The sequence below is a fragment of the Pholis gunnellus genome, assembly GCF_910591455.1.
Source record: "Pholis gunnellus genome assembly, chromosome: 19".
NCBI lineage: Eukaryota > Metazoa > Chordata > Actinopteri > Perciformes > Pholidae > Pholis > Pholis gunnellus.
Genome location: NC_136546.1, coordinates 8,396,807 through 8,422,447, shown reverse-complemented (window position 1 = coordinate 8,422,447; position 25,641 = coordinate 8,396,807). Strand labels below are relative to the sequence as shown.

At 40.1% G+C, this 25,641-nt stretch overlaps 4 protein-coding genes across 5 annotated transcripts; 2 read left to right on the top strand and 2 right to left on the bottom strand.

Moving 5' to 3' along the window:
* The first annotated feature begins 964 nt into the window (after positions 1 to 964).
* On the top strand, positions 965 to 10,034 carry heca (hdc homolog, cell cycle regulator). Its single transcript, XM_079180807.1, has 5 exons — positions 965 to 1,410; positions 3,607 to 4,648; positions 5,828 to 5,994; positions 8,647 to 8,801; positions 9,851 to 10,034. Exons 1-5 carry the CDS (start codon positions 1,248 to 1,250, stop codon positions 10,013 to 10,015), a joined length of 1,692 nt encoding a protein of 563 aa, XP_079036933.1. The 5' UTR covers positions 965 to 1,247; the 3' UTR covers positions 10,016 to 10,034.
* A 1,349-nt stretch (positions 10,035 to 11,383) lies between these two features.
* mtif3 (mitochondrial translational initiation factor 3) lies at positions 11,384 to 13,879 on the bottom strand. Of its 2 annotated transcripts, none has more exons than XM_079180810.1 (4): positions 13,812 to 13,879; positions 12,292 to 12,754; positions 11,944 to 12,095; positions 11,384 to 11,666 (listed from the first exon to the last, which is right to left on the bottom strand). In XM_079180810.1, exons 2-4 carry the CDS (start codon positions 12,749 to 12,751, stop codon positions 11,397 to 11,399), a joined length of 882 nt encoding a protein of 293 aa, XP_079036936.1. In that variant the 5' UTR covers positions 12,752 to 12,754; positions 13,812 to 13,879; the 3' UTR covers positions 11,384 to 11,396. The 2 variants fall into 2 exon arrangements, with proteins under 2 accessions (XP_079036936.1, XP_079036935.1); XM_079180809.1 differs by having other exon boundaries at positions 13,770 to 13,867.
* A 1,147-nt stretch (positions 13,880 to 15,026) lies between these two features.
* Positions 15,027 to 23,358, top strand: LOC306711065 (adhesion G-protein coupled receptor G5-like). The gene is made up of 18 exons (XM_079179841.1): positions 15,027 to 15,059; positions 15,237 to 15,341; positions 15,480 to 15,626; positions 15,916 to 15,960; positions 16,069 to 16,212; positions 16,534 to 16,563; positions 16,843 to 16,917; positions 17,094 to 17,232; positions 18,139 to 18,301; positions 18,794 to 18,928; positions 19,016 to 19,126; positions 19,227 to 19,263; positions 19,641 to 19,741; positions 19,967 to 20,088; positions 21,653 to 21,921; positions 22,015 to 22,108; positions 22,200 to 22,489; positions 22,973 to 23,358. Exons 2-18 carry the CDS (start codon positions 15,287 to 15,289, stop codon positions 23,125 to 23,127), a joined length of 2,112 nt encoding a protein of 703 aa, XP_079035967.1. The 5' UTR covers positions 15,027 to 15,059; positions 15,237 to 15,286; the 3' UTR covers positions 23,128 to 23,358.
* Positions 23,359 to 23,513: 155 nt separating this feature from the next.
* Positions 23,514 to 25,541, bottom strand: knstrn (kinetochore localized astrin (SPAG5) binding protein). Its single transcript, XM_079179843.1, has 9 exons — positions 25,526 to 25,541; positions 25,124 to 25,195; positions 24,867 to 25,002; positions 24,747 to 24,776; positions 24,559 to 24,658; positions 24,318 to 24,432; positions 24,176 to 24,237; positions 23,857 to 23,931; positions 23,514 to 23,763 (listed from the first exon to the last, which is right to left on the bottom strand). The coding sequence occupies exons 2-9, from the start codon at positions 25,152 to 25,154 to the stop codon at positions 23,638 to 23,640; spliced, it is 675 nt and encodes a 224-aa protein (XP_079035969.1). The 5' UTR covers positions 25,155 to 25,195; positions 25,526 to 25,541; the 3' UTR covers positions 23,514 to 23,637.
* Positions 25,542 to 25,641: the final 100 nt, after the last annotated feature.

The window sequence follows — 25,641 nt, the reverse complement described above, 5'->3', positions numbered from 1 at the left end:
CTATGGTTAAATATAATTTTGGGGTACTTGTATAGTATTTCCATGTAATACCACCTTACACATGTTCTCCACTGCATTAAAGGTTTGTTGCACCTTTTACTCCATATTGATCTCACAGCTGGAGTGATTGTTGCTAATTAATATTTTACATACAATACCCGAGATGACCTTTATAGAATATTAAGCACTGTTGAAGACGTACAAAGGTATATAAAGCAGCTGTAAATATCTCCACTTCACAATAGTAAACTAGTACTTACTAAACCATCCAATAATACAATGTTTCATAATAAAAGCATACAGGGGCAATATTTCTGCATGATGCCATTTTCCAGCATGAAGCAGTCATTCCCAGCACTCAGGCTACCTCCAGCAATACTCATACAATATGTATGAAACATAAGTCACACAAGTAAAAAAAGTAAACGACAATCAAAGATGTAAACATAGACATACAATGGTGCAGGAGTTACAATATAGGAATATAGTATAGTATATCTATGGAATATAGGTTATAGGTTGTGCAGTAATGTTGTAATGAGAACCAGTTAGGGACTGGTAACAACAGGATGTAGATGTAGCTAATGCAGCAAATATATATACACATTTATATATATGATATAAATATTTTATATATATATATATATATATATATGTGAGTTTAAACAGCTTGTTAACAGGTAGTAAAACATGTATACTGTGATGTGTGCAGCTTTAAACAGGAAAAGGAGGACATGCCCTTGTGTCAATAAGAGATTATCTCGTCTTATTTACTTCCTTCCACCACTGGTTGTCATGTATACAAACAAAATAAAATGAATGATTAATAGTTTGAGTTGTTAAGAATGAAATTGAATTTCGAAACTATAAATTCAAAGCTTTCCCACAGGCCCTGAATGCATCATAAACCGTTGACGGCCAACGCGGGGGGCGGGGTCCCGTGACGTCAGGGGTGGAAGAAAACAGCAGAGCAGGAATCAAAACAAGAGACGGACACGCCTTCGTTCTTTAAGGTTATTATAGCAGCTTATATTTTGTTACTGCTGCTGTCATAGCTGCATCAAACCCCGCCTGTCATCCACGAGGACACCAACAACAACAACACAAAGACAAAGCACTGCAACAACAACAACAACAACAAAAAAAAAGCACCACTGCAGAAATGGAGTCCACAGAAATGTCAGACAGCGTTGACAGCAGCCGTCGATAAGAGGTCGAAAATAACACTGACATCCGAATCCTGCACAATGCCCAACCAGAAGAACAACAACAAGGGAAAGAAGAGCAAACGCACTAACAGTAGCGGAGATGAGCAGGAAAATGGAGCCTGTGCGGCGGCCGCAACAGGAGGCGCGGCCGCGGCGGCGTCGGCTGCTTCTGCTGCTGCACCCAGACACGAGCGCTCAAGTGGTAAGAGAGGAAACGGACACAGATGTAGAAGTTTAGTGATGCGTGCCTTCCTGCCAAGGGGGTGGGAAAGCTCTGTCCTGTCTGTGCGACTCTGACATGCATGCACTGCGACGTTGCAAATGGCACTGAACACTGTGCCAAACTTCGGTTGAAAAATGTCTTCGTTCAATGGTTACTTGATTGTCTGCACGTATAGGCTATAATGGTCGATCACGACTTAAGGCCTTGTATGAATTGAGTGGATCTTGTTTGTCCGTTGTGTGTATGTGAACCAGCAAGTTAGTATTCTACTCTACTGCATTGCAATCTCGGTTTGTGTGACTTGAGTTACACTGATGGGTTTGTTTTGGCGCAAAACACACAAGAGCGGGCAAATAAGTTGCAATGTGACTGACACAGGTGTTGCTGGGTGTGTCGGTTGATATCAGAATTGGAGAGCAGTAGTTGTGCTTTGGTAAATAGTCTTTAGTCTTGTTTTTACGAGTTTTGAATAGCACCTAGACATCTTTAAATTGTAAGATGGAATTTGGCGCCTCGAGCTCTTCCGGGAAATAAATAATTATCACCTATGAAATTAGTATTTTTTGGTGATAAATATAGAGTCTTAATGACACTACATCCACGTTAGTAAAGGCTGTTTATTTGGTGTTAGTCTGCAGGCCTCCGCTCTCTCTTCCTGAAGTGCACCTTGTCCACACAGTTTTTGGTCGTGGCCTTCCTGGAGGGTAATACTGACAACTCACCGCTTGTCTGCGCACTCAGTTCAACTTCCCAGAGACCCTTATTAAAACAGCTATAAATAAACACTGACCGTGCGCTGATTGTCTCCTCTCACTTTGGATTCACATTTGGTTTAAAACAGACCCTTTAAAACATGAGCTGGTTCTTGCTCTTTAGATATTAGTGGTCTCCTGAGTCCCTTTATGATATTATTATGACACTTTTAATATAGAATTGTTTCTGTAGAAAAACGTAAATGCACCACAGTTGTATGTATATTTATTTTTCAGAGTTAAGTGTATTATTCTGAATTGTCTTTGGGTGTGGACTGGACAAAATAAGCAATTTTAATATCACACCTTGCATTGTTGTACTATTTTCTTATTAATTAAGAACCCAAATTAATCGATTAACCAGGAAAATAATCATCAGATAAGTCCGTATCAGCCCAAAAATAATTATATTAAATATATAATTATATATTTTATTTTCAGTACAGTAAAGTAAGTAAAGTTTTGAAAACATCTTTAAGGAGCTATGTGTGTTTTGTTTGTGTCCAAGCAAGATTAATTTAAAGCTGAACTCAGTGTGGAACTTTATCAGTTTTATCCACTAAAACAATACACAGGGCTAAAAACACGATGTTTTTGCCAACTGTGGTGACTTTAGATGGAGAAAAAGAGTGCTGACACTGACTGTACCGAAAAGGTACACACACACACACACACACACATACACACACACACACACACACACACACACATTTATCATGAGCTCCTTCTTGTAGAGACTGAGTGCCCACATTTACTTGATTCACATCCAGACTTGACAGTTGGCAGAGCTTGAAAAGAGCCGCTCAGAGGCTTGGATGGCCGAGTTGAATTTCATAAATCGATGGCGATGAGGCAGCAAGGACACTGCAATCTAAAATTGAACACGTTCACCTCATGGCGTGTTGTTGATTACTCATGATGGAGAGACTGCTTGAATGGTTCCGTCATCTCGGACGAAATAAAAACACGTTTAATGGTTCTTTGATGTAAGGATTTATTTGTCTTATTTTATTGGACATTGATTATCTTTGGGTTTTGGATATTTGAAGACGTCACCAGGGACATTTAAAAAAAAAAAATCTATTTTCTGATGTTTACAAGACCAAACAATGTCAGATTCATCAAAAAAGTAAAAGGCAGATTAATCGATAATGAAATTAATCATAAGTTGCAGCCCTAAATTGAAAAACTTTTTGGTTTTGGACTTCGAAAATGAGCAATTTGAAGATGCTACTTGTTTTTTTCCCCCGCACAACTTGAACAAATGATTAACTGTTTAATCATAAAAGTAACTGACTGATTAATAGACAATGCGGCATAGGCTCAGTAAGATATTACACATGAGGTGAATCAATCAAGTTTTTGTGGGAAATTGTGACGAGAACACAACTCACTAATCCCCTTCCTGCCTTTACTCTTCCAGAGGGCCAGTGTGCGACCCCTCTCGGCTGCAGCTTTGCCCGTCCCATCGACCTGGAGAAGGACGACTACCAGCGGGTGCTCTGCAACAGCGAGATCTGCCCTTACGGCAACTGGATGCACCTGCAGTGTTTCTACGAGTGGGAGAGCTCCATCCTGGTCCAGTTCAACTGCATCGGCCGCGCGCGGTCCTGGAACGAGAAGCAGTGCAGGCAGAACATGTGGACCAAGAAGGGCTACGACCTGGCGTTCAGGTTCTGCTCTTGCCGCTGCGGCCAGGGCCACCTAAAGAAAGACACCGACTGGTATCAGGTGAAACGTTTGCACGACGAGCGCAAGAAGAAGCCAACTGAGAGGAGCAGGAACGGGTCCAGTGGAGGGGCCGCAGGGCCCGGGGACGGGCTTTTTGATGAGCCCAAGAGAAGCAAGCCACCAGGAGCAGCAGGTATAGGAGGAGGTAAACTACTCCACAGAGCCTCGAGTCAGGACTTACCTCGGAGACAATCAATGGACCGTCAGAACTCTTCAGAGAGAGGAGCAGTAGGAGGGCTCCCGACAGGAGGACCCTTTTCTCTGGGGCCTCCTCAGAAGTCACCATGTGACTCCCCGGGACAGTCTCCCCCAGCTGGTTTCCCTTTCTCCCCCACTGCTGTCCTAGGAGCAGCAGCTGGAGGGGCAGGATTGCGAGGTTCCCGTCAGCTGGGAGAGTTCTTCAAATCAGCCGTCCACATGGACCCGCAGAGGAAGCACCTGCTGGTCGCGGGAGCTCTCGGCCGGGGAGGCGGCTGCTCGATGGGAGCCTCCGGCGGCGGAGCCCACCTCGACCCCGGGTCTGTAATTCCCCTGCCGCTGTCCTTCGCCCTCCCGCTCCACCACCGGCTCACCTCCGGCAGTGTGGGTGACGGCACGCACTCTCACCCAGTGCAGTTCCTGAGGAGGCTGGACCTCTCGGAGCTCCTCACCCACGTCCCTCGACATAAACTCAACACCTACCACGTCCGCATGGAGGACGACGCCCAGGCAGGCCAGGGAGAAGAGCTGCGCAGGTACACCGCAAAACATGTTTCCCTTCTGCCTTAAAATGTGAGTTAACTGAGCTTATGTTGAGTGTTTAGTTCAACGTTGCCTCATGAGCTTTGAAAATATGTAACTGGCTGAGTTAGGTTCACTGGATATGACCAATTTTGACCAATGTAAGATATTAAGTTGAGTCAACATTCGTCAAACTGAAATTTGTTACAGTCAGACTTGAGTTACATTACATTTCTCAGGTTCTAAGTCAGTTATGATGTACAAGATCTACTGTTATGGCTGCTGCTTCTGGACTTACTGTTGCACTTTCAAAAGCTAAAAGAATGAGAAAGTGCAAGTGGGGAAAAGTCTGAAATTGATACTGACCGTCATCATAGTTCAAATTGTTTTCATTATTATGAAAAGAAACAACCGTGACTTGACTCAACATGTAATAAAGACGCACAGCAGGTTCCCCTCATATATCTTTTCTTCAAACTACACAACAATGGACTCTCTGGAGAGTTTTTAACACTCAAGCAGTGCATGCTGGGAGGTCTGCTAAAATGCTGATCACAATTTTCCACAACACAAGGTGTCATATTTAAATGGCCTGTTTTGTCCAACACAGCTCATTTGTTTCAATCTCATTAGAACAAAACAAATCAACATGTTGTACATTAAACATAAAAGGCATTGATATGGCGTGATACAAAAGAAACGCAACGCAATGCGAAAGGAATATAGAAAGGGATTTAAAAAATGATAAATAATAAAATAAAAAATAACACTGAGTAAAGAAGGTAAAACAGCCAGAGTGCAATGCAAATTATAAATGATTAAATGCAGCTGTCTGATTACCTCTTTGAAGAGATCTGTGAAGACACCATGATAATTGCTTCTTTAATTATTACTGCTTGAAACACAAATATTTATTAAAGAATACTTCATTTTATTCTGCTGTCTGTTTGGCTGTTACAGAATCCTAATCACCTCTTATCGCGTTAGACGTGCCCACGTTATTACTCTAACCGTTACAATGTCACTATAGTTTCAGCCTGAAACCCTTGCCACACAAACAAAACCTCCTTACGGGATTGATTCTTTGTTTATAAAGACAACTCTGATAAAAACCAGAAAGAATGTCACGTGAATCTGCCAGAGGCCCCGTCCAGTGTGGAGGACCTAATGTTTCTGTCCATGTTGTCCTGTAGGTTTATCCTCTCAGCCCTCAGTGCGAGCCAGAGAAACGTGGTCAACTGTGCGCTGTGCCACAGAGCGCTGCCTGTGTTTGAACAGTTTCCTCTGGTGGACGGGACTCTGTTTCTCAGCCCTTCACGCCACGACGAGATTGAGTATGACGTCCCCTGCCACCTTCAAGGTAACACCTGCTTTGCAAGAGCATGGCGTGAGAGACAAACACTTCCCGCTACGGATCATAAAAAAGAGCTTTTTGTCATATTTGCTAAAACTCTCAATATACCCTGACAGTAGTACATGAGATAGATTATCTGTCAATCACTGTATGGGCTATTCCTTGTCACAAATGGTAGTTTGATCCCCGTCTGCTACCGTCTGCATGTCGTAGTGCCCTTGAGCGAGACACCGGAGCCCAAAATGCTCTCGGTGCGCTTTACAGCAGCCAACTGCTGCTGAATGCTGAGGATGGGTTAAATGCAGAGGGCAAACACATGTATGTATATGACGACGAGTGTAGTTATAAAGCCAATATAATTAATATAAATAAATAATGAAAAAAATGAAATCAGAAAAAGAAGAACGCTTTTTGAAGTTTTCTCTGGATGGTGGGCGGTGCTTGGTTTTGGCTCGGTTGTTTTCATTTGTTTTCCAACAGTTTTGGCAGCCGGGTCGCAAACGTTCTCATTTCACAGCTAAACAGAACACGGAAATATGTTTCTGAAAACAATTAAAAGACAAATAGACAATACAGTAACAGAATCCTGATTCATATTTGATCAATTTTGCCTCGTTTGACCATTTGATTGGAGTTCACGAGCTTCACAAGCAAGTGATTAACAGCTTTAAGCTTAAGATACTCATCGGCTCTGATTGGTTGTTTTTCTTACTCAGATCATCCGTCTCATCTACTATGTCAGGATACAGTGACAGTTTGAGCAAATATGAAAAAAAGTTATTTTTATTACAGTTACTAACTGTAGCTTTAAGTCTATGGAGGGCACAGAGCTCAACATAGCGCAAATATTTTGTATATTTGATTCACTTATTTTAAAGTATTTAAATAAATATAATTTCCTTCTATAATGCTGTGAAAAAGTGGGGTGAAAAAAATCTAGCACACTCTACGATAAACGTGCGAGCTTGGAATAACCTTATGAGACAAAAAGTGAATATTTGAAGATGTTATTCACTTACAAGTTTATTAGCCACGTTAGCGGTGGATGGTGATAGCGGTCAGTCGGTCGACCGCTTTAGTCCAGACTGAAATATCTCAATAACCGTTTGATGGATTGCAATGAAATGTTGTACAGACGTTCATGGTGCCCAGAGGATGAATCCTACCGACTCTACTGATCCTCTGACGTTTCCTCTTGCGCAACCATGAGGTTGACGTTAGTGTTTTTTAGTTACATTTCTCAAATGCTATTTGTATGGATTGCCTTAAAATTAGGTGCAGACATTTTTGGTTCCCAGAAGATGAATTATAATACCTTTGATGATCCTTTAACTTTTTATCCATCACCACCAACATTTAAATTTCTCCTATACGTTTCCATCGACATCATCTCCACTTTATGCTCAGAGCTAATCAGCAAACATAACGTGCTAAACGAAGACGATGAACACGGTAAATATTAGCGTGTTAGCATTGTCATTGTGAGCATGTTAGGACGCTGACGTTAGCATTTAGCCTGTATAACCTCACAGAAAACTAAAATTACCATTAGTGAATTATATAAAACATGTTAAAACTATTTACGCTATGTTCAGTTTGTATTGTAGGTACAGTGTTTAATCTGAAAACTAACAGAAACACATTAATCAAGTGATGTTATTAAGCTCTGGATCGGCTGAACATCAACTTTCAGGATTGTTCTAATATAAAAAAAACATTTAATGTCGACATGAATTGCAACCATTAATATGTTATTTTTGCTCAATTATATCTTCACATTCTATTTAAAATGTCAAGCTTTCTTTTCTACAAATAGAAATTACAACTGGTTAATCCGTCGATAAGCTCAGTCCATGTTGTGAATATAAACATCGACGGTTTTTTGCTGGCACAGTCAGACATGAATGGGAATAAGCAGGGCGAAGCTTCTTTGATGTTTTGGCCCACAAGCTTTGATATGTATGGTGCTTGATATGCATCAGCATGAAAGGATTATTTATTCAGATTTTCATGCTTTTGTGTCAGGCCGAATATAAATGTCGGCCAAAGAGAAATGAATCATGCTGTACAGTTAAACAGTGAGGGGTTTGTTTATTTAACAGTAGCTAACAGCTCAGACCTACTTTGCCTTACGAGGCCGAAGAGCTCGATTTTGTCCTGAGAAAATGTAAATGTATGTTTGTTTGTTTTATTAGTGAGCAAGTTTGCAGGGACGTATTTTTACAACCCATCTTCATCAAACACGTCATGACTCTCCATGTGAGTGGCTCTCAATGCATTCATGTTAATAATGGGATTTGAATGGTAAGCTGCATTGCATTTGCTCCATAGCTTCAGTTTGATGAGGTTTCAAAGCTCTTGTTGGGAAGCACAGATTTAAAAATAACACGCCAAATAAAATGACCTTTGGCGTTCACACAGAAATTGTACAGAGCTAGGAAGGTTTCATTTTGGTACTTGCCAGGCTGATCTTTTAGGATGTGATCACTCCGGTACCTTAGTCTCTGGTCTTATTTATCTTGCATGCACTGTAGAAGCATCATAATGAGCCATGGGAGCAATCAGGGGTTTATTTTTTTTTATTTCCCTCGCTGATTATCAGAGTGTCTTGTTATTCTTTAAACGTAATACCTAACTCTACTTCTTTATTTCCAACAGGCAGGTTAATGCACCTCTACGCCATCTGTGTGGACTGTCTAGAAGGCGTCCACAAGATTGTCTGCATCAAGTGCAAGTCACGCTGGGACGGGAGCTGGCACCAACTGGGCACAATGTACACCTACGATATACTGGCGGCTTCCCCGTGTTGCCAGGTAGAAACTGATTTTACTGACTACTATCACACGTGGGCAGAGAAACAGTGGTACTCTCCAATGCTGCCGTCATCCGGTTGCTCACTGGAATTAAAGTTGTACTAATCCGTGTTTTTAGCTGCGACTCTGTTGCCGGTCAGTCGGTCCACAAACATTTCCCAACCCTTTGGCGGCCACAGTTTTTGCCCTAGGAGGCTGAAATTTGGCATGGAGGTCGAGTGTTATAACCTCCTATTGTGAATTTGAACCTGTATAACAACATTGGATTAAATTACTATGTGAAATGTGAGGCGTCATTCGTAGTGGCTGAACCAAGAGAATTATCATCTAACTCAGTTCCCCTCAGATTTATGGAACATTTTAGTGTCTTTCAGCTCATTGTTTTTGGTTTTCTGGCCGGCAACTTCTCTCATTAAAACACAGCAGGCAGCCATTTTCTGCAAAAAACTGTCCACTACCTGTCCAGCACCAAACTCAGTTTACGACTAACTGGTGAACATAGTGGAGCATTGAGAGACCAACAAAGGAGCCAGAAGAGAGCAAACATTGGACCAGAAAGGACTTCATAATGCTATTGTTGCTCTTTTGCTAAAAAGCCTGCCGTATGAACTTAATGTTATGAATGCTAAAATAGTTGTGGAGGTGCTCAAATGTTACTATCCAGTACACTAGATACCAATTTAGCTTTGTACAAAAGAATCGTAAAAGCTCTTGAATCACAGATCCAACTGAGACAGAAGAGAGTCGGATACAAATCGGTCTTGCTTTTAGTTGTGGCTCGAGCCAGTGAATATAAAGTTGGTAAATGCTCCAGGGTTTAGTCTGAACTTAAGAACAGCTGGTGCAACTCGGGTCCAGGGTCATTGCTGTGTCACCAGGGTTGATGAACGGCGTGAGATGCAGTTGAAAAGCTCAGAAAAGAACTAGCGAGTGGAGCTTTGGGTTGAGATTTTTTCGACACACGTCCTGAGCTTCCGGGTCAAATCTTGTACAGCATTAATTCAACGTCCTCTTAAAGTGACCTGCGTCCTGTCTCTGTGTGTCCTCAGGCTCGTCTCAACTGTAAGCACTGCGGGAAGCCGGTGGTGGACGTTCGAGTCGGGATGCAGTATTTCTCCGAGTACAGCAACGTCCAGCAGTGCCCTCACTGCGGCAACCTGGACTATCACTTTGTGAAACCTTTCTCCTCCTACAAAGTACTCGAGGCTTATTGACAAATGCTGTCCATGCAGGCTAGTTGAGCTGCTTTTGTTCTACATTTTTTTAAACACAATCTAGGAAAGATTTTATTTTTTGGGGCCTTAAGGTGATTTTATGTTTTTATGTTCGCTCTCTTTTGTTGTTTTTTTATGTATAGGAAAAAGTATCACTCTAGTTTTCAAAAAAAAAAAAGAAAGAAAAAAAAAAAAAAAAGAGTTCCAAGACAGTATATCTCCGCAGTTACAGAAAGGTGTTGATAAAGTGTAGAAGTGACACATCAGTCAAGCAAACACACTTATCTGTGAGAAATGAATGTATCAGTATGCCAAACTTTGCTTTTATTTAACTTTTTTTCTTCTTTTTTTTTTACCAAAAACAAAGATGAATCTCAAATAAAGAAGAGAACGATATGCGTTTGTGTCGGTTTGATATCTTCATCCCATATTTAAAAAAAAGAAATGTCACTTCAACAGTGACGACATCATCCTCAAGCTAATTACTGATGTTCTTCCAAATGCTTCAACTTTTATTAGCGGATCATCATCATCATCCTTTAGCTCGTCTGAATTGTCACAAGTACGTGAACAAACGTATCCAGTGGTGTCGACCTGTTCATCGGTGTATGTTTGTGGGTAAAAAGCAGAAACATGTATTCACCACATTTTGGGTACAAAAGTCTGTTCTCAATGTCACATGTGAAGACTCAAAGCCCCATCTAATAACAAACATCTGGTCCATTCAGGTTACATTTATAGACAGGGCGAGGTAAAGGGCCAGTGTGTAGCATTTAGGGGGCTCTATTGGCAGAAATGAGAACATAATATTACGTTTGTTTCCTTTAGTGTGTAATAACCTGAAATACAGAATCGTTACCTTAGAATAAACCGGCTGCCATGTTTCTACTGTAGCCCAGAACGGACAAACCAAACACTGGCTCTAGATAGGGCTTCCGCGGGATTAGTTTTTTTGTGTCAAGGCACATCGGACGAGTTTCAGTTGGTTGCAATCTGCAACCTCACTGCTAGATGCCGCCAGATCCTACACGCTGCACCTTCAAAAGGAAAAAGCTGAATGATTGGAGAAACCTACTGCTTCATCTTGTAGTGGAGAGGACCAACTTAAGAGTATGTTTTTAAGAATGAAACCCGCACTTATCAAATAAAGTTCAGTGTTTAGGTCACTACAGCCTGTAATGCAGTATTCAAACAGGCGCTATACATTAAAAACGTCACTCTGCTATTGCACAACACGTCGGTACCATCGTAGCTCTGCCACCTGTGAAACTTTCAGAGGGCCGATGGTTATTCCATTTCGCTGGATGCATCATTATTATACACCAGGCTTTATTCAATTCTTAACACGATGCACAACGAAATGAAGGAATTGGATTAGTTTTTATGAGAATGTTTTATTTCCATCTATAGACCCTTCTGTTGTGTCCGTGTTGCTAACAGGAGGGACGGGTGTTTCGCTCTCAGTGGCTCCTGAAGTCGAGTCGTCAGACTGCGATGCTGCGTCCTTATCCTTCCGTTTCTGTGACAGTTCCTTTGCTGAAGGTGGTCGGAGGATGCACATGGCTGCTTGACCGTCACGTACGGCTTTTGGCTTGGAAACGAATCCGACCATCACCTCCATTTGCTGCACTATCTGCTCCAGAGTTGTGTCCTGTGGAAAATAAAACAATGTTTTTTTTAATCCCTTTGATTTGTTTTTTTAAGAATAGTGAAAAATAAACTTCTAAGTAGTTTCTGGTGGACAAACACATTTCCGTACTGTCATTTTTTGGCAGACATGTACGCAGATGACGTTAAATCTGTGACTACATCTGCCGTGCAGATGCTTCATTTGGGAATGCACATCTCTAACGCACACAGCTGCGCTATTCTGAACCTGTTTCAGTTGCACAGGACGGAGTAGACAACAGAAAGCGTTTCCCCCTCACCAGGTCGACTGCCGATCGCCCGCGTCCTGATCGCAGAGTGAGTCTGACATGGTTCTTCTTCTCCAGCCAACTCTCCACTTGTTTCATCTTGGTGGACAGGTCGTGCGCTGCGATGCCGGAGGAAAAGGTGAGCTCTTTCACCTGCACGGGGGCTGTGGAGAACAGAACACGCGTGTTTCATCACGTTTGACTTTCGTACTGTGTGAACTACGTACATCTTTTACTTCCTGTAGAGATCTGTTGAATACTGAGGGTATCGAGATGAAACTGCTAGAGCCTTGTTTTAAGTAATATTTTGACAAGATCCCATTTGGTAATTATTATATCAATACCTCTAATACCACATACCTGCTTTTGCTTTCTGTTTCTCCCGCAGTTTCAGCTGCTCTTCGTGGATCTGTTTGCCGCTCATCAGCCGGTAGACGGGGGGATCTTTGTGTTCGGTGAGCAGCACCAATTTGAGACCCTGCTCGTCCAGGATTCGGATCACATCTGCACGGTGCATGGTGCCCAGGTTCTCGCCCGTCACACTTATGACCTGTATCTCACGGTGTGGGATCTTACGGCCGACGGCGCCGATTGTGGCATGAGCTTTGGGATCGTGCTTGTTTTTCTTCTTTGGTGCGGGAGTCTGTTCTGTGTCGTCTGCAGCCGTGGAGAATGGAGACCATCTCCAGGAGGAAGCAACGAGGTCAGGTCTTTCACCGGGTAGCGCGAATCTCGACGCCGGCGTCCAGTAGCCTCGGCTGCCACCACACACAGCTCTCACTGTACGGCTCAGCATCCACCTCACACAACCTGCAGACATATCCTAGATACAAAAAGAAAGAAAGAGGGGATTATGTGAAACAGCGTACATCACGAAAAGGCCATAACTGGGGGGGAAAGCATCTCTTTTACCACAATGTTAGAATTAAGCTTTTCCTGAAAATGACTGGCAGACATGACAGATTACTAGTACATATTTACATAGCTCATATTTTGCTAAATGCGTACTACGTGGGTTTTCAATTCATTAGGATTATGAAACAATGTGTTTGACACATATACTGCCATTATTCGCTTGCTAGCTCAGGGTTTTCTCTTGCCTCTGTAGGTATTTTAAGTAATGTCTTGTAGGTACATTTCACTAGATTTAAAAAATATTATTTAGTCATTTATTTCCTAAAGTACTCTACGGGCTAGTTAGCTCTGATACCACAAACATATCTAATGGGTGTTGGGTTCAATTTCGTCTCTGCCTCATTAGCAGCATCTCGTTTGTATCAACAGCCAGTTCATACAGTTGTGACATCATTTCCTGTTGCACCCCGCAAGGCCCGCCCCCGTTGAAACATCGGCCAATTACAGTTTGCCCTTCTTAAATGTCACTGCACACACCCCAAATAAGATGTATACAAGCCCTCAGGGTCCGCTGTGATATTCGTGATACCCCACATTTACTTATTTTTACTTTAGGAAGTTTAACTCTTATTTACCCTTCTCTTTATATCGTTCACCTGGCATTCTGACACGCGTGTGCAGGTAAAACACTCTGGCCGCAGCGACCACTGCAAGCAAATTGTAAAAAGCTAACATTTAATTAAAAAGTTCATCAGCAAACGTTATGCCGAACTGGCCAGCAAGCCTTTTCAATTCATAAAAACGCCTTGCAGTAAATGCACTGTGGTGCACTTGGTGTGGAATTAACATGTCAACATTAAACTGTACGGTTTAAAAAGGGAGTCTGGAGTTGACCGAGAGAGCCGTTTACAGTCATTTTGGCAGCGTTTAGTTTGGGCCTAAAACTCGGCGTAAGTGCCACTTAAACAGTTGTAAAGTATTACCCTTTTCTCCAATTATCTCCTGTTGTTGTGCTGTTTACTCACTGTCGATCAATGTCGTGTATTCATATTGCAGGGTGACTGTTGCGGTCTTCTTCCGCCATGTACTTCTTCATGTCATTTGAGCGAGAACAGATGCAGCCGAAACCCGATGCTGCCCTCTTCTGCACAAAGCGGGACACGTCGTGACTTCATTAACAGGGTCAGTTCACCCAAAACACAACAGGGCCTACCATACATTCTTACTTGAGCTTAGTCATCTTACCATCCAGGTGGTTCTAGTTGTATTTTGCCCGGGTTTTGAAATGTCTGTCTATCCGTCTTGATGCAATGGGGGTGAAAAACGTTTCAATTTGCCATTAATTGTACACAGTTGATTTCTTGCCTATATACAATTCTCAAAAATGTAAAAAAAAAAGAAGATAGATGCTGATTTTAGCAACCTTAAATGTTGCTTTTAGCAGTTTGTTGTTTTTGTGTTGTTGTCATTTATTGTATATAAGCTCATTTCCTTACAAACCCTTTCATTGTTATTTCATTTGTTTTGATCATTTGGCACAGTTCTTTCGTGTTGAACATCTTGTGTCAGAGCCATGAAATCCTTTGGATGTATTTGATTACTTAGGTGAATTACTTTTTATTTGAATTACTTGTTGTGACCCAATTAGTACTTTAGTGTTTAGTTAATTAGTTTAATAACTTTAATAACAATAAACAAAGAGCTACTTTTTATGGATTGAAGATTTTTTTTTCAAATCAATTTCAAAATGCAATTAAAACTGACAAAATTGAAATATTCTCCATTGATCATACTTTACCCTGGAATATTTACCATTTACTTTTCATTAAAAAACATTATAAAAGAGAAGTAGGCTATGTGCAGACACAATCCTTGTCTGGAAAAATCCAGAATGCTATTCTTGAGGATGTTTTTAAAAGGACAAGGTACAGAGTTAATTTGTAGGCCTATTCATACATTTGTACTTCATGCTAAAAATAACGATGTACATACAAGCTACTGTGCGTCACAGCCACCATTCATTCCTTAAATTTGGTTACATCGTAACTGGACATTCATCTAAGCAAAATTATGTTTTGGTTATATTGCAAAGGAGAGAGGCGCAAGGACATTTCTTGGAACTGTGTATTTGCAAAACAAAACGCTTTCAGCGGGCAGCTATGCAAAGTCAGTGAGACAACATATTCATGAGTCCAAAAGGTTCAGTTGTTCGTGTTTTCAGTGCTGCTCCTCAGTGCTACTCTTCAGTGCTTTGACGATTCAACCACAGAAAGGTAATTCAATTCAATTCAATTTATTTTTGTATAGCCCAAAGTCACAAATTACAAATTAGCCTCAGAGGGCTTTTCAATATGTACACATTTGACATCCTCTTGAAGTAAAATACTTTTGGCTGATAATCTGTATTGAAAAAGAACTTTGGAATTGTACTTGTCATTCATCTTCTGTAGCAGGGAATCGATCGCACGTCCTGACAGAGAGTTAATGCCATCAAAGCAACATGAGCTGGATGACTTGGGTTTTGTTCGTGGGGCTTCTGTGGATTTATCCTTTTTGTACGTAATCAAAATCTCCAAATGATAACGTCTAGTGGCCTCTACATATCATATTGCATTATTCTCATAAGGGACGATTATTATGGTTATAAGGTGACACCTTGTGTGAAGATTTCTTTGTTTACCTTGTTGTCTCAGATGGAACAGATGGAAAACCCAAAACAGAGAAAAAAGAAACTTGGAAGGACCTCAAAGGTTGTTTGAACAATAACCCGACATCACCTTATTTTGTGGTTCTTGAAAGTTTCAGTGCCTTCATCACTGCAGATAAACATTGGAATCGGAGTGAGTTGAAACTATAATAAACATTTTAATTACAGTAGCTGTTGACTGATGTTTGGGGAACAAGCACCTTTACAGCTAGTAGCTGTATTTATGTTTTTAAAACGATAAAATACAGTAACATATCTTAAGCATCTAATGTAGGGTCCATCTGATGGGTGAAAACACCACATTGCAGATCGATGACTTAGCTGCTGTTAAAGTACATACACATTAGACTGAGCCTTTTTGCTCTTACTTTGTTACTCTTACTACGTGACATAAAAAGACTGCATTCTTTACCTCTCTGCAGCTATGGCTTGCATAATATTTGTGCAGAGAAATGTGACTGAACAACGTGAGTACAACCAACTTATTACTCTCAGAATTTTGAATTTCTTCTTGCACTCACATTAGCATTTCAACAAAATAAAGATCGAACTGTGTTTCTGCTTTTAATTAACAGGAAATTTTCGGGGGGAATATCCTCAAGTGGAAGGATATAATGGTTCTTATGTAGTACGCCTCAAAAAATTGTACACCAAAAAGGAATGGGATCTGTATGTCGTGGAAGGGAGGCAGTGCAACACCACATTACCTGACATCGCAGGTGATATTACATAACTGTTTTTTTACATTCTCCGATGTCAGCATTAAATGTTGTGAGCAACATTAAATGACATTCTGTTCACCTTTACTGTATTTATTATTCAGTGCACAGGGCAGATGAGAAGAGAGGAAAGTTGGACATACATCTGTTTGCTTGTGTGTGTGTGTGTGTGTGTGTGTGTGTGTGTGTGTGTGTGTGTGTGTGTGTGTGTGTGTGTGTGTGTGTGTGTGTGTGTGTGTGTGTTGGCCCTTTAAAACTGTCAAACAACAGTTTTAATTTGCTGATTTGTTTTTGTCAATATAAATTTCTCTTATTATTCAGATTCAACGGCCATCATTAACACTGAAAAAGGTAAACAACTTTGTTTTACAATTCAGTCTGGAAAAAATAGGAATAAAAACAAGTGTCTATAAAGGTATGATTACGTTTATGCTCAATGTAACAATTGGAATGATGATACAAGTCTTTAATTCAATTTAGAAGTCTTTTTTTTTTGTGTTACCATCCCTCATAATATTAGCTACAAGATACGAGATTGTTAAATATTTTTATCAGTGCACTTTTTGTGGCGTTGTCCCACTTTTTCCTTTACTGTGTATGTGAAGATTCTGACCGTGTTTCTCTTTGTAGAACCTTGCTGGATTACACGTTTGAATACAACGATATGTAAAGAAGCTAGTTATGATGTAAACAAATGCAGAACCGGTGAGTTCCTCTCAGAGAAGCAAAAAGTAACTATTTGTTCATGTCTTGCCTTTTGTGCAAAATAATGCACATCATGCTTGTAATGCTGCGGACACTGGCTATAAATGGCACCAACTGTATAACTTACTTTACAGATTCTAACGCTTGAGATAAAAATCGATGTCCCTTCCTTTCAGAATCAAAGTTCATCATCAACACAACAAGCACAACATGTTTACGGTGTGATAATCCAGTGAAAGTGCCGAAGGTTGAAGTTAAAGTGCCTGGGAATTTTACACCTAAAGAAGGAGAAAAATTCGACGCTTGCAAAGCTGCGTAAGACATTTTGGGAAACATGCTTTCATTTGCTTTCTTACCGAGAGTGAGATGAGAAGATTATTACCACTGCGGAGCCAGAGCCAGAGGTTGTTGAGATTGGAAACAGCTAGGCTGGTTCTTTTCAAAGCTGATTTTTCACTCTATGGAGCACTACTGAAAATGTCAGGAGCATCAGCGGAACGCTTTAGGAGCACCACTAAATCGACATGCAACGCAACACATTCATATTCACCTTATCTGTATTGCTGATAATGCTTTGATAATAGATAGACGATTTACAGAAATAAACAATGTGCTGCTTTATTTAAAAGGAAAATTCCCAAAGCGAATTAGTGCTTTAAGAGAGAAATTCATTAAGCGACATTGTGCTTTTTTGATGCACCAAATAACAAATTGAACGGTGGAGTCTTATGGGCCACTCCTAACTCCAAAACCACTAATGCTGCCTAATTAACATGTCCTATCGTGTTTGTTTGTTTGTTCGCCAATAGAAATGTGTCGACAAGACTCCAGGAAGTCACTGCTCCCAGAAATAGTTGCAGCAGGAGGTTCCCTGTAATACCACAAAGCTTTACATTTCTCTTTCTGTAGGACTTAAGCTGATACAATATCTTAATTATTGAACTTTAGAGTTGGGATTACATGGATGCTTTTTAAACTTTGGACAGTGCCAGGCTATCTGTTTCCCCCCCTGCCTCCAGTCTTTGAGCTAAGCTAAGCTAACCTCCCTGCTCCAGCTCTGTACAACTCCTAACTATTCCTTATAACATTGAAATTCAAAGGGGGTAAAAAAAAAAAGTGGGCTATTTATATATATTTACCACAATGTAATGTAATATATGTAAAAATGTATATGAAACTCAGAATTGTCAATATATTAAATATTCTTCCTTCTGTCAACAGCGAAGTCATGGACAAAATGGCCGACCTTGCCAGCTCCATCAACGAGTCTTCGGCTACACTGACTGTGGGAGAAGGAGTTACGGGTATCCTAGTGAGAGAAACAGACCCTTCGGATGTAGACGAGGTCTTCTTTGGTTATTCGGACCCAAAGGACATCATAAGTGTGGGTGTATTATTTTGAATTTGAACCTTCATATGCGTGCTATGCGGTAATAACTGTATGGATTGGGGAACCAGTTCACTCCCAACTTAGCGTCTGTGTGAGACACACCAGGTTTTCAACTAACTCCAACTGTAAGACACACCGCGTTAATTCCTAATAATGGACACTTCCTCAGGCATTACTTACCATTACTTATTTAACACTTCAGAGTCATGAAATAAGTAGTCCATCTAAACTTTGAGGATATGGCATCCTGTCTCTCATTTGGAAATAACTTACTTTTGTTCAACATTTTTCTCTTTCCGAGATTGAGGTGAAAGGATCAAAACTAATGTAGCTGAGCAGGCAGACTGCTGAGTCATTTCCTAGATACTAAGTCATTTCCTGGATTATAATTGGATTGACTTCAAACAAACGGTTTTACTTTTCTTAAATGTTTAAAACAGCACTGTACACGATTTTGACAACACACTTGTGTGTTCTTCCCTGCAGATCGTAGACAGCAGTGATATTGTGGCTCAATTCTCAAGATCTGTCTCAGTGCCAAAAGAAGCGTTTGAGAAATCCCTGAGTTTGAATGTCAGCGTGGCATTTGTAGTCCTTTTACGATTCAACAATCTGACTTCGGTAAGAAACAATATCAAAATGTCGCCTTCAATGATAAAGGAAATATAATCATGTGACTATTTTGCAGTTGTTTCATTTTTTTTTCAGGATATGAACAACAGCACTATTTTAGGGGATGAGGTTTTAGCAGTTGAAATGGGAGTCACGATCAGCAATCTCACAGACAAGATATTCATCAATTTCAAGAACATTAAAGACGTAAGTTAACAAGATATCGAATGTGTATTATTTGTATTTGTTTGAGTTTGTTTACCATCCAAGAGCACGTTTGAATGCAGTTCTGTTGTTGTTTTTACAGGAAGGAATTCCATCTTGTTGTTCATGGAATGGTGAAGGTAATTTTCTTTAGGTCTACATTACCGACGAAAGAATAGAGCTTTTTGACACATCAAGTGTAATCGATAACATTAACGATGGTTTTTAGGAACAAAATCCCAGCATGTGACTGCTGCCATAATGTAGATTAGAAAAGGACATGAAATAACAGAGACCACAGTAGTGAGCTGATGTAATATAGGCGATGTACTTCTATTCCACTGGGACACTTGAATAGAACGGATACAGTGTCAAATTGATTCCCGTATTTTCCGTGTTTCAAATCTACTATTGGCATGGAGCGTTGATTCGTTGTTGTTTCTCACTCACTCAATGTACTCGTGAACCCTCCAGCTTCAGCTCTGCGTTGTCTGCGTGCTCTGATCCTGTCCTTTAGGAAGCCGACCAAACTGGACTGAAGACGGATGTCGGACGCTAACAAATGGGACCAACATTACATGCGAGTGTTCGCATTTGACCTTTTTTGCTATCTTATTGGTACGTCTTCCGTCTTTTGTAATATTCTCATGACATTCTAAGCTTCGTCCTTTCAATCGGCATTCCCAGTGGAATACATGTATATGGACATTCCTCTGTATGACCGTCTTGACTGCACATAGCTACTGAATTTTTTCATTTCCCCCTCTGTAATGAAATTCATCATAAACTATCCTCATCAATGCCAGTCCATGTGATAAAGTGTTTAATTGTTGCTCTTCGCAGGCTCCTCTTAATGTCACCATATCTGGTTCCGACCTGAAAAACCTCACCATCATCACCCAAGTTGGCTGTGGCTTGTCCATGTTCTTCCTCGGCGTAGTCCTCTTCCTGCACTTCCTTATGAGGTAATGATAACATGTTTCCATAATTAGTTTCAGTATCAGGAAATGATGACCATGTAAAATAAAGTGTTACCTTTATTTCAATATAGGGTTGTCACGGTCACATTTTCACAAGCTAAATTCTGTTTTAAAGCCAAATTACTAAATGATTACGTCATTTATTTGTGTTTAAATATGTCTAAAAATACTGGGCTTGGCCTGAGCAATAACAACTACTTGTAAGCTTTTAACTGCAGAATGAAACCCATCTTTTGTCCAGGTTTGTTGAGCCATGGCTGAATACTCCAATCTCTCTCATTATGTAGCCATACATATTCAGATATTTCCTGTAAAAAAATAAAATGAAGTGTCATTATCATTAATGTCAGCCTTTTAGAAACAAAAGTTGTACTAAAAGATACTGGATTGATTTTTAAATAGTTCCGATTATTTTAAAAAAAGGCATTAATCGGAAAAATCTGTTTTTCTTTAGTCTTTAGTCTTTATACAAGTAAACAAGCACCAAAAAACACATCTCTTGTCAATAGCTGCGTTGTCCCACAGCCAGCTGATTTAGTGATAATTCATGTAAATAAGCATGCTCTTCAGAACAACAGAACTCTGTCAGACATTTGCAATAGGGAAATGAGACCGCTGAATAGTAGCTTTGCTGTGGGAGTGCTATGGAAACAACCGTGTTATGTACCAAATGAATACTTTATGAAACTAAGCTGACATCCCATCTGTCCCTTTCCTCACTTTGTATGATCACATTACTATTTTCGGGCCACTATTGCACTTACCTTTGCATTTATAGATAAATAAATATACATAGAATTATGCAATTTGTGATTAAATTGAATTACTTATAATAACTCAAGTTTAGTTTAGGACTTATTAAATAACGAGACAACGATAAATGATAATGACAATTTTACAGAGGTGAGAGAATTCTGTTTCTATATTCATACCCCGCTGTAAAAAACATCTCCTACAAATAAAAATGCTGTATTGGAAACATAGTATCAGGAAATGTACTTCAAAGTATTAAAAGTTAAAGTGATCAATGGAAAGAAATAGCCCATGTGAGGGTTTATGATATCTAATGACATACTATTACACAGATTATGATTACATTATTATTACTCATGCATTAATGTGTATAAGCAACGTTATACTCTTGTGAGGTGGAGCTAAGTTTTAACCATTTTATATAAGGCTGCAACTAATGATTATTTTCTTTATTGATTGATCTGCTGTTTGTTTTATTGATTAATCCAATTTATCATTTAGTTTGTAAAGTGTATGAAAATAGTGAGAAATACTGTCACAATTACCCAGAACTCAAAGAAACGTGTTCAAATGTCTTGTTTTGTCCGAACAACAATCCAAACCTCAAAGTTATTATTACCAGGACTGAGCGTGGCTGACTGTCAGACCCTGCTGCAGTAAAATAAGAAGTTTTCTAAAGGAAACTCTGGTTCTCGGAAACACGACTGCTTTCTAAACACAAAATAAAGTTCCTCATAGCAGCTGTAACTCCTTCACCAGACGGGGTAGCAATTAGCAATATGTGTCTCTCTTACAGGAAGACCGAGGCCAGTATAGCCACAAAGATTCTCATCCACCTGGTGTCGGCCATGTTCCTGCTTAACCTCACTTTCCTGCTCAACGACTTCGTGGCACGGACGAACAGCTCTATGGGTTGTAAGACCCTGGCGGCTCTCATGCACTACTTCATGCTGGTCACTTTTACTTGGTTTGCTGTGCAGGCCTTCCACCTCGGCCTGCAGCTGCACGTGGGGGGCAAAATCTTTATCCGTCACTACATACTCAAACTCTCCATTACCAGTTGGGGTGAGTACACATCAGTATTTTCTGTTGTTTGATCTGAACATGGACATTTGCAAGTCAGTAGTGACTTGGTAAATCTTCTTTGTCCATTTGCAGTACTACCGAGTGTAGTTGGGATCGTCCTGCTCATCTTAGGAAAATATGGCAAACAATCCATCTATACTAGTGACACTCAAGAAATTGTGGCCATGTGAGTGTGTGGAATATATATTTAATATACAGAATTCCCACATTTGTTCATACGCTTCCCTTCCTTTACCGACATGTCTCTCTGTTCCAAGGTGCTGGATAACGGACAGTGACGTGCACTCCATTGTCAACATAGGTTACTATGCGTTGGTCTTCCTCTTCACCTTCACTACCTTCATCATCATAATGTCCTGGCTCTTTTGTCTCAAGAGAACGGGAAGTGGAACAAGCAGTGCAGTAATAAGCACAAACAGAAAAGGCATTGCAATCATCCTGGGACTGTGTTGCATGATGGGGATCACTTGGGGTTTTGCCTTCTTCGCCTACGGTGTCCTCCGGATCCCCTCCTACTACATTTTCACAGTCTTGAATTCATTCCAAGGTCCCGAACTGTGATAATAATAAGCTTTCAATTTATTGTTCTGTTGCATTTCAAATAATTCAATTGAATCCTAATTTAAACTCACTGCTCATCTAGCTTGGTTTTTATTACTTACCAAACAAAAAAGAGCTAAAGGACAGTGAACATTGGTCTTAAATCAACTCGTAGCCAGAGACACAACACCAAATGAATGATAATGTTGCTCCATGTCGGCTGGATGTCGTCTCACTTCCTCCAAATGGATCAGTGTACACAACAACAAAAAAAACATGTCATGGTTCTATCAAAGCTAGCGTGATGCCACAGCAGTTACTTTGTTTCAGTGATTATTACAATATTGTATTATAATAAAAGTAAACTGTAAAAGGATAGATGACCCACCTGCATGAGCAATGAGTGTAAAGTAGCAATAAACTAAAACTACGTTCCATTTCAAGGCTCAACTTGTCCGTATGAGTGACCATCTTTCTTTGTCTGTGGCAGGTTTCTTCCTGTTCATCTACTACTACAACACCGGCCACTCCGAAGAGCTAATCGGGACTCAGGAAACCTCAGTCAGTGACGCCAGCACTCTTCAAAGTAGCGTGCACAGCTGCGAGAACCCCTACGCCAACGTCAAAAAAGAAAAGCCCTCGTAGACAAGTGTGGACTAAAAGGTGAAGATGGACAGCTTGAAGTAAGAGACTACAAGCAAGTAGAATGAACTAGAAAGTGTACTGGTGTGTAATATTGTATAGGGCATCTTGCCTGACATATATTATAGGTGTATTATTATTATAATTATTTATTTTCTTAGGACCAGAATTTGGTTTGTACAATTTAATTCAGTGGGGATCAGAAAAGGCTGTACGTTTCATGAAGTTGATTAGTAAAAATAGTTTTTTACAGATTTGTTATATAGAAAAACTATCAAGACTGTTTGATCTTTAACCAATAAAATGTCTTTAGTTGTGGATATTACGGTAAAAATAATGTTTCCTAAAGCATGTTTTGACGGTTTGAAATATGAAAATGAGATAAGGAGCACGAGGATAAAGAATCTTTTATTCAGTTTAAGTCTCACTAACATTAAAACATACATTATGCATCAATACGCAATTGTTTTTATTATTTTAAACTTCTTTTTAGTTGGGAAATTTGTATAACTTTTACAGCAAGAGAGCTTCTGCTTCCTTGAGAGCTTTTTCCATTTCAGCCGCCTCCAGGGAGAAGTTCTCCCTTTCCTGCATATGTTCCCGCGCTTTCGTGAGTTCCGACATCGTTGTTTGGAATTCCTATAAATGTGTAAAATGAGGATCATTTAAAATACACTGCGATCGTCACGTAAAAGCAATTACAACAAACAGCAAAGTGTGAGTTTAACTCACCTCTAACCGGGCACGTTGCTGTGATGCAGTGTCTCCAAACGCTGTTAATTCATTCAGCAGGTCTGTGGAGACACTCTGAAAATGGAGACAATGAAAGTTGTGTTCAATAGATGGCACTGCCTGTGATAGCAGACTGTTACCCTTTATGTGTAGGATACAACTATATAAACATGTGTAGGATACAACTATATTGTAAATGTACTTTAATTGTATGGATATGTGGTATACAACTAGTGCATGTTTGTAGTCATTTGTGTGAGTGTGATAAAAACATGACAGAACTTATAACATCAAGTAGACTGAAATAAACTATACATACCATAACCTCTTTTCTTTCGTCTTCATTTTGTTGCGCAGCTGAGCCAACCCTTTCTCCCAAAACTAAGAATCAAAAGAGATGTTACGTTATTTTCCATCAAGCAAAGAAAAACACATTTTGAAAAAAGGGGATACATATTCACCTGGGTCTATATTGGCTGCGACTAGGAGTATGTGACAGTCCTTCAGGTTTTTCCGAACCTCTACATTCTCCTTTTCAAGTTCACTGAACTGCAGCTGCAACTCAGACACTCTTTGCTGCAAAGTGACAAGGAAAGAAATGCTGGTCAATTGCAGCGGACAACAGACAAGTGAAATCTATAAATGCAAGTAGTTAGATATGTTACAATCATGCAAGTACTTCATTAAAACTACTTCCTGCACCTGTGTCTCTGAGAGGTTTTTCTGCAGCTCCCCATTGGTAGCCATCAGATGCTGATTTTGCCCCTTAAGCTCTGCCTGTTGCCCATACCTGGTGGACACCCTATACCGACAGGTGAAATATAAAATTGTGAGAAGAAGAAGAAAAAAAGGCTGATGCTTCAGGATATGCAACGTAATGCAAGACTCACCCTTTGTGTGCTTTGGGAGCAACCGTTTTCCTGCAAGACAAAAGTGGAAGAAAAATGAATTAAATAGCTGTGACACAACCATACTGTACATAGTATAGTGTTGATTAGCACACGCCTTACTTTGGCAGGTTTTCTTTTTGGTGTTTGAGGACACCATCTGACTTTTGGGCAGCACTTTCTGTTGCAGATACAGGTGCTCTGTCTTTGGATTCAAACTTATCACCCGCTTTCTTCATTTCTGCAGGTAAATGCACACCTGGAAAACACAAGATTGTTAATCAGACATCAGCTTCGTTTGTCTTGAAATACAATAGTACAATTTAAATGTACATAAATAGAATCACCAAAACAGTCCAAAAATACCAAATTCTGCTCACCTCTTGGAATTTTGGATGTCATTTGCTTCATCTGCTGTGCAATGAATACAACACCAGCAATGTAAAAGGCACCTGTAAGAAGAAACAATCTGATTAAGTAACTTACAATTTAGTAATTCCAGGAAATGTTTACTGAACCAGCTGTTGAACTGAAATATTCAAACACGTTCTGTTTCTGCGTAACGTTTACTCTAAAGCTTCGACAACGTAATCATAGAATACTAGGACCTATATATTCACTTTTAACCGTAAGATTAATACAAAAATACAGATTTTGAATGGAGTTTGGTGTGAGTTTCCAAATTCAACATTCGCTAGACGACTTAAAAAAAAGTAACATATCAAGGGTCTAGTTAGCTTAGCTTAGGTGCTAGTTAACCGTTCGCCATAACTGAAACATACCAATATGTGTGACAGGGTTCAGTAACACAACATCAACGCCTACCTTTATGGATGCGTTAAGTACAAGACGTCAACAGTCAATTCCCCAAAACGAGCCGCACGAATTTAAAAACGTC